At 36.0% G+C, this 11,486-nt stretch overlaps 1 protein-coding gene across 1 annotated transcript; it reads left to right on the forward strand.

The window, feature by feature from the left end:
* Window positions 1–674: 674 nt before the first annotated feature.
* LOC114406018 (protein SCAR2-like) lies at window positions 675–8,515 on the forward strand. The gene is made up of 9 exons (XM_028368553.1): window positions 675–1,092; window positions 2,138–2,301; window positions 2,425–2,548; window positions 2,643–2,772; window positions 3,084–3,145; window positions 3,242–7,430; window positions 7,519–7,605; window positions 7,698–7,802; window positions 7,926–8,515. Exons 1-9 carry the CDS (start codon window positions 938–940, stop codon window positions 7,974–7,976), a joined length of 5,067 nt encoding a protein of 1,688 aa, XP_028224354.1. The 5' UTR covers window positions 675–937; the 3' UTR covers window positions 7,977–8,515.
* The last annotated feature ends 2,971 nt before the right edge of the window (window positions 8,516–11,486 follow it).

Consider the following 11,486-nt stretch of genomic DNA (forward strand, 5'->3'; position numbering starts at 1 on the left):
TCTCATTTATTTCTTATATACACAAATTGGAGATAATAATAAATAAGTTAGAGTGTGTTTGATTTGTATTTTCATTTTCTGTTTTAATTTTCTGTTTTTTATTTTTTGAAAATTATTTTCATTTTTAAAAGATTGGAATTTTGAAAACATGTTTGGTTTGACTTCTTATTTTTTACTTTCAAAAAATAAAAAATACTGTCTATTTTTAGATTTGCTTAAAATTACGTCATTGCCTTTTTATTTTACCAAAAATGAGATTTGTGAAACTGATGAGTGTTATTATTTTTAATTTTTAATTCATTTGGAAAAATATCTGAAAATAACACAAAAATTCAATCAAACCCAATTCTATCATCATTTTCTATTTCCAATAAAAATAAAAACAAAAAATAACCAAATCAAATATTCACTTTGTCCGCAACTATTCAAATATTTTTATTATGTATTAATTATTGTAACTATTGAATGCAAAGTTTTTGATGTAATTTATTTGATCCAAATCACCTGAAACTCTTCCATTTGATTTTTACTTAACGGATTAACTTGTCAATTTTCTTTTTTACAATTATTAGTATTACTTTTGTTTTCTTGAAAGAAAAAAAAAATTATTACTTTGTCTGAACTGCGTTGGGTTAAATAATCAACGGTGAATTGCACTGCTCCGTCATTCTCTTCACGCACCCACCACCGTATCTTCATTCATTTCATTTCCCCAAAAACAACTACTATTATTATTTAGAAAAAAAAGAAAAATTCTCTCACTTTCTCACTCTATCTATCTCCGTTCTCTCTCTCTCTCTCTCTCTCCTTCCATGGTGGAACATCACGGACGCAGAGTCGCCGGAAGAGGAGAGAAAAAGAAGATCGAAGCGCAGAGCCACCACGATCGCAAAAACTAGGGTTTGCGAATTGCGGAGTTCAAAGAAGAAGAAGAAAAATGCCGCTGTCGAAGTACTGCGTTCGGAATGAGTACAGCCTGGCGGATCCCGAGCTGTGCCGCGCCGCCGACAAGGACGATCCCGAGGCGCTTCTCGAAGCCGTCGCCATGGCCGGCCTCGTCGGACTCCTGCGCCAGCTTGGCGACCTCGCCGAGTCAGTTTCTACTTCTTCTTCTTCTTACTATTTCGTTACTTCCGTGTTTCTATCTCTCTGTTGAGTTTTTGATTTCGTGATTCTGGTTTTCGGTGGCTGCGTTTAGTTGAACCAGTGTCGAGTTTGGAAAAGGAAGAAAAAATTGATAAAGCTAGTGGAATTTTTGAGGTTTGTGGAGGAGTTAGCTTAATTTGGAAAGATTGTGTGCGTTTTGGATTTAGCGAGCTCGCTGGATCGAGGAGCAAGTTCGGAATTGGAAGATAGTGTAGAAGCTTAATTCGGTGGTTGGGTTATGGTTAATTTGCTACTAATTAGTTAATTTATAGTTTCGTGTTATTTTTTTTTCCTTTTGTGCTTTGTATGTATAGAATTTTGACGGGGGGATTAAAATAAAATTGGGCGGTTGTAGTGCGGGGATTGGTTTGAATTGTGAAAGTGTTGGGTGGGCATATAGGTTCTGCTTGCTGCTCTTCTGAGTGATGGATGAGGTTGACTTGGTTTGAATTTGATTGACTTACTGTAGATTACAAATCTTGGATTAGTGAGGTTCCTGATGATAGGTTTTGGCTAGATGGTAGTTAATTTGAGAAGTGTAGTTACTTTGGCCAAGACCGTTTTTTGGCTGTTGAAAAAGTATGTTTGTTGTTTGATGTTTTCCTTAGAATTTGCGGATATTTTAAAATTTGATGAGAAGACAATGCAATTAGTAGACCATTCTATAGTTGAGTAGAATTATGGAACATGGTTAATGTGATTTTTCCTTCAGTGAGTATTGGATTGTAATTGTATTAAGGCCTAACTTTAGCTTTTGCTTCACACGGTATGACAAGCATTCTGTGTTGTGTAGTTGATTTCTTTGAGGTTAGTTCTATTTGGCAGAGTTCCAAGTCACATTAGGATATCTGAACTTTGAAGTTGTTTCCTGTCCTTTTTAGCGCAGGCAATTTTTAACCCAGTATCAATGTTTTAACTTTCCAAGTTAAGAGTTTTTATTGTCACTAGGTGACATTTAGTTCTCTGTATTTAACTATTTCGTTTTGGTTAGGTTTGCTGCTGAGATCTTCCATGATTTACATGAAGAAGTAATGGCTACGGCTGCAAGAGGCCATGGTCTTATGGCTCGTGTTAAACAGCTTGAGGCTGAAGTTCCTTCACTAGAGAAGGCTTTCTTTTCTCAAACTCATCATTCCTCATTCTATTCAAATGGAGGTTAGATTTCATTTTACAGAGTCCCATTGTGTGTGTAACTTGTCATTGTCATAGTGATTTAAGTTGTAACCATTAGGTTTTGTCCCTTTGCTAATTTAAACATACTTGCATATTGCATTGCAGGTATTGATTGGCATCCTAATCTACATTCTGAACAAAATCTCGTGACTCGTGGAGACTTACCTCGATTTATAATGGATTCATATGAAGAATGTCGTGGTCCTCCTAGACTGTTCCTGCTGGATAAGTATGAGCTGATTCATGAGACATATGATTAGAAAATAATTATTATGTTATAGATTTTTGAAATGTGTTCTTTTTGGCTTTTGGCTTCTTTAAAGGTTTGATGTAGCTGGGGCTGGGGCATGTCTGAAGCGTTATACTGATCCATCATTCTTTAAAATAGAACCAACTTCATCTGTAACTGCTACAATAGAAGTTCAAAGAGAAAAGAGAATTCGTAAAGTAAAGGTACAAATTTCAATTCTACCATTTATTTACGTTGTTGGTACTGGAAAAATTGTTTAAATGCATCATCCTGATTGGCTTCATGTTGTCTATTATTGATTTGGATCTTGCTGTAAATTTGTAAATTATTTGAGGTCCACTCACTGCCTTTGATCCATACATATAGTATATGACCACATATGATACAAGTAGGCAGACAACTGTTCAGCACTGCTTTTTCTTGTTTATACCAGGGTTGTGATACTCCGTAATTTCCCTGGCAAAATATTTTATGCAATGGAAAATTGAGTACTTATTTTTTCATTCATTTCCAGCTGAAGAAAGGAGCACGGCTGAGGGATGGTGAAACCCCTAATGCTGTACCATCACATGCAAAGTAAGCTCCAATAATTTTATTGTGATGCATTAATTCATTATTCTCATTATTGTTTTAATGATGATTGGTTGTTCAATTTAATTTCCATCATTGTAGATTACATCAACTGCTTCTTGAGGAGCGTATTGAGAATGGTTATAGTAATCCTGCACGCCTAGTGAAGTTGAAGAAAAGACAATTGAATGGACCAGCAGTTGAAACAAGAGCTGGGAAGAGTTACATGGAGAAATTTCTGGAAACTCCTTCACCTGATCATAAAATGGTTTGTGAAACTTCAATCTTTCCATTGCCTGTGAAACAGACATCAGATGATGCTAGCGAGGCTGGGATTAAAATTCTTGAAATCAGCAGCATTAGTCCTGTGAAAAAGTCATTGGGAAATAAAAACACCTATTCATCCCCTGATGAGAAGGAATTAGAACTAAAACCATTTTCACAAATGGATGGTGGGACAAATGGAGATCTTGTGAAGGTGAAAGAACAAATCTCAGATGGTGTGGCAGATAAGAAGTCTTCTAATCATCTTATGTTGCCTGATGAAGCAGAATTGGCTATCGATGAACAAAAGAAAATAGAAGGCAGCTTAGATGGGTACCAATCTGATGATGTGACTAGTGAAGTTGACAATTACATGGATGCTTTAACTACCATGGAATCAGAACTGGAAACTGACAATGAGTTTAAACCTAAGAGTAGTTTCTTGAATATTCAGAAGGCAGCAAATACTAATGATAAAGAAGAACATCAATTACAAGCTCAATTTTCAGATTCTCAATCATTTGGGGACTCCTCAATGTCTGATGACTGTAGTTCTTTCAAACAAGATAGAAATGAAGAACATATTAAAGTTGAAGCTCAGTTGTCAGATTCTCAATCAACTGGAACCTCATCTTCATTAGATGATAATAGTTCATTCAAAAGAGATGGAAATGGGCAGCATATAGAACTGCAAGCTCACCTTTCAGATTCTCAATCTGTCGAAAGCTCCTCTACATCAGACAAAAATTTCAAGAAAGATAGATCCTATTTACCTCACTCTGATTCGTTAACCACTGCAGTTGAAAATATGCAATCAGAACCTATATTATTCACAAATACTAAGTATTGTGAACCGGAGGTTGAAGATGCACCATCCAACCAGCTTCCCCATAATGTTGAGTTTCAACACACAGATTGTGAGAGGTTTGTCATGCATGATGATGCACCTGTTCATGAAGAAGATATTTCTGATTTGGGGCAAGCCTCTTCAGATCTGACAACTTCAGGACTGGTGTTGTGTTCTGATCTTGTATCCACCTCACCAGTGATCCTACCTTCAGATGAAACCCCATCTGACCCTGCTGAACTTAATTTACGATTAGATGATGACGATGCAGACAGAACAGGTCTTGTTGAATCTATTACTTCCAAACCTGTTTCTCTCTCCCTAGGAACAGATGATGCTCACCCTTTGGGTTCTTCTGATAAAACATCATTAGACAACTTGGATGATGATGACCCATATATTCATTCTGATGATCTGTTACAAGTTCCTAATGATTTGGAATTGGCTCATGGAGATGAATGCAGTGATCATTCCGAAATCAAAATTTCCCAGGCAGAGTCTCCCAATGAAAATCCTTCTAAAATTTTGGTTAATAGAGATATTGGTTCACCAGTAGAGGATCCTGTTTCTCCATCCATGGAAGAATTAAACTTGAATTCAGGTGCTATGCTGGCTCGTGATTGTCAAGACTCAAAAGATGAAGATTGTACTGTAGCAACCCAACTTAATTCGGTAGCTCATGTTCCTCCAGTCAGTTGCTTTACCGGGGAGCTATCATCTGATTCAACTCATAACAACACACTGAATGGACCAGGCTCAGCAGAAATTGAAGTTTCATATTCTGATCTGCAATCAAAAGCTGAAGAGATACCAAAGATGGTGCATGATGATAAAATAAATGGATCCACCTTCAGTGCTAATTCAGTTGAAGGTGATGCTCATTTTAAACATCCATCTCCTGATAATCATGTGATGGTAAATGATCTGGTCACTGAAAATGTTCAGTCAGAAGATCAAGCTGTGTATTCTGTTCCTTCTGTTGATAGTGCTGAAAATGATGTGGGTGTTGTTACTTGTCCAGCTTCAAGTCAGATTTGTTCTCCATCAATGGGTCTTTCAGATTTGGAAGAGCCTCTGTTGAGTTCTCATTCTTATCAAATGGAAATAAAATCCAATGAAGTAGAATTGACGCAAATTGCCATGGACACAAATGCTGAGAAGAGAAAAAATCAATCAGCACCATTGCTAGATGTAACATCATCTGATGTCGTAAATTCTTCAATGAGTAATATTACCAAGTTAGAAGAGCCTCTTTCTACCTTTGCAGATTCACCGAAGAAAGAGATGGAAGTTGATGAGGCAGTTGCTAGAGATTCTTTGACAGAATTAGAGGAACAGAAGATAGTGGATCAACCAGAAATTGCTTCTGTGGATGTACAATTGAACCTGAACAAACTGGTTCCCTGTGATCTTCCAGATTCAGAAATATGTAATAATAATCAAAAGTCATCTCCTAGGGAGAAATTCCAACATGATGCTTTTGTTGATGATGCAGAAATGGTGCCTGAATTTTCGGGGTTAGATGATCGGCAGTCAGAATCATTATCTTATGGCCAGCATGATCCATTACAAAATGGCAGAGATAGTTTTTCATCATCTTCTGGCAACCAGTTAGAACCTGAAACTGATTTAGATCTGCTCTCAAAATCCCAAATTGGTGAACAGGATGCAGAATTCCCAGTCAGAGATGAGAAAAACTTTGCCTCTGAGAAATCTCAATGTCAGCAGATGCAGATATGTCAATTGGAGCAAGAAAGTACTCATGCTACGTCTGAATGTGCATCAGAAATCCATGCAGATGAGCCATCATCATTTTATTCCTTTCCACAGTCATCTAGCCAGGAGAACAATGCTGCAAAACATGTCATGGATCCATTGAAGCCTCTTCTTCCTAACCTCTTTCCCAAGGCAACTGAAAATAATCTTGATGAGATGCCACCTATGCCTCCTCTACCACCTATGCAATGGAGAATGGGCAAGGTTCAACATGCTTCCCTAGCTTCACAAAGAGAAGAATTAGAAGTAAGTCCGGCCTCAGTCCAGCCAATTAGACCCGATAAACAATCTCTATTTGGTTTGCCAACTTCTGAAAGAGATGCCTTGTTGTATCAGAATCCATTTTTGCCTGTCATGGCTGTGGAAAGTGATAAGCTCCAAGATTCTTCTGGGTTTCCTGTTGATGTTTCAGGGCATCCTGTTGCTATACCTTTTCAATTTCCTGTCATGGTTAATGAATCAAAAGGTCAATATAATTACCTATTGCTGGACAGAAACCAAATTCAGAATCCCTTCTTAACATTACCTGTGGCATCTACGGCCATGCCTCCTCAAGGTTTCTTTGTTGCTCCTGAGGGAGAAATGATACAGAATTCAAACCCATGTGCACCGATACCATCTGCTGCATATGATGTTTCAGGACACAATTCCATCCCTCCACAAGAAAAACCAACTCAACCGCCCAATCAGTTAATGATGGAGACTAGTCCAGATGATAAATCACTTCAACAGAGTATGAGTAATATGGTATCTATGGACAGGCCTCCACATGGTCATGCAGTTGCTTCTGAGGGAGAAAAGGTACTGAATTCCCCTACAATTCCACCTGCTGAATGTGCTGTTTCTGGACATGATTCTGTCTCACCTCAAGAAAAACTGACTCAACATCCAAGTCAATTATTGACGGAGCATAGTTCAGATGATAAAACACTTCTGCAGTCTGTAACTAATGTGGTGTCTATGGACAGTTCTGACAGTCAAATTGTTTCTTCTGAGGGAGAAATGGAACAAAGTTCTAACCCAAACCCTCCATCTCCACCTGTTGAGTGTGCTGTTCCTGGACCTGGACATGATTCTATCTCTTCTCATGAAAGCCTGACTCTACCTCCAAGTCAATTAATGTCAGAGACTAGTTCTGAATTTAAAACACTTCAGCAGTCTATAAGTAATGTGGAAGGGGAACAAGGACGTCTGCCTATCTCATTCATGTCTCCATCAAACATGGAAAGTATGGAGCCTAATCAGAGTTTCCCGCCCTTTGAGGGGGGAATGTCAGCTTCCTTGGATACATCTGATCATACATCAGACGTTGAGAGTGAAAGAACAAATGGAAAACCAAAGAATAAGCTTCCTCGTCCTCGTAATCCTCTAATTGATGCTGTTGCTGCTCATGACAAAAGCAAGGTGAGGCAGTTTCTGGTTCTTATATGACGTTGAATGCCCTTTTAAGGTCAAAGTTCTTGCATAACAGTTTGCCTTTTAACCACTGCAGCTTAGGAAGGTTACTGAAAGGGTTATGCCTCAAATTGCACCGAAGGTAGATGAAAGAGATTCTTTACTAGAACAGATAAGAACAAAGGTTAGTGCTTGCAACTTTTGTTTCTTTATGCTGATCATACCCTTTTGTATTCAAAACATTATTTTATTTAAAAATGTTTTCGGTTCTCTCAGTCCTTCAACTTGAAGCCTGCTGTGACTACACGACCTAGCATTCAAGGTCCAAAAACAAATTTGAAGCTTGCTGCCATCTTGGAGAAAGCAAATGCAATTCGCCAGGTCTTTCTCACTCTCTATCTGTTTAATTACTGTGATATTAGGTGTGTGTTCCTCTTTCTTTTTTCTATTTCTCTTGATTCTCCCTTTCTTTGGGGTCCACTAATATGTTAATTATTTCAATAGGCTTTGGCTGGAAGTGATGAAGATGATGATGCGGATTGGAGCGATTCTTGAATTTACTGTGAGAGGTGTTCTCAGCTGGTCGATGTTTTGATACTCTGGTTCTGTCTTGAGCCAGGTTTATGTGGTCATGCTCCCCTGTAATGAATAGGAAATCTCCCTGAAATGCAAAATTCTTTATCCTACTGCTCTTAGTCTTCTTTGTTCACATATATATATGCATGAACATTTATACTAGCATGCAGATTAGGATCGATGCAGATCCATTTTCGGAGGTGAAATTCACTTCAAGACAACTCAGGTTCAGCGTGCAAGCGCTGTACAGGTTCAGATCCAAGCTATCAACAAATTTCCCCATGCCTCCTGTTCATATAAGCACATGTATATTTGTGTTGTGTCATAATTTTTTGATATATAGTTATGATTATCCAATTTTGTAATTCCGTGATGTAGTGTTTCGTGTTAGTTACCCCCCATTTATAATGTAGTTCATCTGTGTCCAGTATAGTAACATGTATACGTATGAAAAATCATTTTAGTGTACAGTTTCTTCCATTACCCTGTTCATTGATTTACTCTTTCTTTATGATAACTGTTCTTGTTATAGTGAGCAAGCAAATTGGAAACTTGGTGTGGTAATTAAAGAGTGATACAAAAGATGTCAACAGACCTGCTTCTAGCTTCTGGATTGTTGTACTTTGCATAGTTGATGATCGTAGCAGCTGTAAGTTGTATATCAATCAACATGGCTTAGAGGATTCTTGAAGTGATGATTAGTAGTATATACAAAATTTAGATATCATTCTTTAGGTGAATCAAAATTAAGAGTTTTATATATCTAATTTATATTTATATTTAATGTAAATTTTTATTAAGTGAATTATTGAGGTGAAATTTTAATTTTAATTAGAAAAAAATGCTAGAAACATTTAAGGAACCAGATTTAAATTTTATCTTAATGTATCCAAAAAGATATTTTGTGACGAGTTTGTTATTTTGTGTTGATAAAATTTTCTTTAATTATGACCATTTAAAAAAATTGTTGATTTCAAATTGGGATCTTAAATTATTTTTTGTGGATCTCATAGTGTCACATAAGATCGAAGATCTTTTGAGATTTCTTTTATTTTTTTCTTTTGCATTTGGATAGAGAATTTTAACTAAGAAAAATAATTTACATTTTTTTAATCTAAAATTTATTGTTTGGATATTTTTTTTATGAAAAATTTAAATTTTTGGAATTTTAAAATAGAATTTTAAACAACTAAAAATGTGAAATTTTAATTTTTTTCTAAAACGTGAGAAATTAAAATTTTCTTCTTCTATAGATACTCGCATTGCACCGCAACCTTGAACTCGCATTCTTGCTTTCACACTTGCAACCCCTTGCACTTACTTGCAGTTATCATGAGAGAAATCGTCAAGGCATGTGACTTGGTTCATTAAGGCGGTGCTGATGAGGGTTTTGAGATCGTTGGTGTGCTAGTACATAGTTTTCTTGTTAGGGTAGAGCTCGAGGTTGTGATGTGCTTCTCTAAGCTCGTCGAGAGTTTCATATATGGTTTTGAGGCAATTGTGGAGTGCGGTTGTCTTGTGTCTCACTAGGTCGTGTTTGGCTAGGAATTTCTTCACGGTGAAGTAGTTGTGCTCCACCGCACGGAAGGTGATGCTTAGGGAGAGTTGGATGACGTTGCAGTGGTTGGTGACTTTGTGAGTGACGTTGGGCTTGAAGGTTATAGCAGAAAAGCAAAGTTCAGGGTAGAATGTGAAGCCTAATTTAAAATTTTGAAAATGAAGAAATTTAATTTCTTTATCCAAACACAAAATTTTAAAAATGAAAGAGTTTCAATTGAAGCATTTAAAATTCTTAGAATTTCGCCTCATCCAAATGCATTCTATGGTAAATATTTTGAGATTTTAGATAACTTTTAGTAGGCTTCACGTGTACCCCATTTTAAATATTTATTAAATTAAATATAATTAATTAAGTAATTAAATTTAATTAAAAATGTAAGGAAAAAATTTATAAATATTGAGAAATAGGAAAATAAACAAATTTAATTTTTATTTATGACTAAATGTTAAACAAATGAAAAATACATAAATTTGATAGTAAAAAAATGCAACACATTAATGTCAAAGAAAAATTAAATTTCATTATTGTTATGATTGTAACGTTAATATACTCAACCAAGTCCACTTGAAGTTGTTGATGAATTTCTCTTGTATACATAATGCGTCTTGTTTGCAAGTATGTAGCCAAGTCATGAAGAACATCACGAAACACTTCAACATTTGAAATGTCATTGTTTATGTGATTATAACTAACATTGACATTATTATTGAATATATCTTGTTCATCTTCAACAATCATGTTATTCAATATAATGCATGCCAATATTATGTCCTTCATTGTATCCATGTTCCAGACATGTGATGGATCACATATAATTACGAATCGAGATTTGAGCACACCAAATACTCGTTCCACATCCTTTCTCGCTGCTTCTTGACATTTTGCAAATAATTTTTTCTAGGACCTTGTGGCATTGATATGGTCTTCACAAATATGGCCTAATCAGGATAAATATCCTCTGCAAGATAGTACCCTATATTATACGAAGTTTCATTAATTGTAAATTGTACTGAAGGAGCTTGACCTTACAAAACATCATCAAACATAGAAGATTGGTTTAACACATTGATGTCATTGTTTGAACTTGCAACTCCAAAATATACATGCAAAATCCATAAGTCTTGTGAAGCAATGACTTCAAGTATTATTGTGGGTTTGTGATGCTCACCTCTACAATATTGGCCCTACCATGCAACTGGATAATTTTTCCAACCCCGATGCATGCAATCAATAGAACTTAACATACTTGGAAACCCTTGTGCATCTCCAATTTATAGTAGGCGATTGATGTCATTGTTGTTGGACCTTCTCAAGTACTCTTGTCCAAATATCTCATTGACACCCCTTACAAATTTTTGTAAGCATTGAGTTATAGTGCATTCACCAATTCTAACGTACTTATCCACACAATCGACAAGTGATCCGTATGTCAGTCTACGAATAGTTGCAGTGCACTTTTACAATTGCGAGAGACCCATTCTACCAACAACATCAGGTTTCATTTGGAAATAGTCATTCATCAATGGTAGATGTCCATTTTATGATTGTTATTAATGACTTTTCTATGCCTTCTGCGTTGACTATTGTTGCCTCCTTGTTGTTGCATCACACATAAGTAGCTCTTGATTTATTCATCACTGTCATCGTCAAGTGTTTCATAAATAATTTGTTTTCAAACTCTGTCGAAGTCATTATTTGTATCCATTTTATGAGTGATTGATTGCATAAATGAGTGAAAGAAGAAGATTGTTTGAAGAAGATGTATAAGAATGAATGAGAATTGAAAAATTATATAGCAAATTATAAAACACCTATTTTTTTTAACAACTTATGCAACAACTAGTTTGGTAACTACTAGTTTTGCAATAGCTAGTTTTATAATAACTAGTTTTGCAAAGGCTAGTTTTATAACAATTAAGTTTCACAAA

This window comes from Glycine soja, chromosome 3 (genome assembly GCF_004193775.1).
Source record: "Glycine soja cultivar W05 chromosome 3, ASM419377v2, whole genome shotgun sequence".
NCBI lineage: Eukaryota > Viridiplantae > Streptophyta > Magnoliopsida > Fabales > Fabaceae > Glycine > Glycine soja.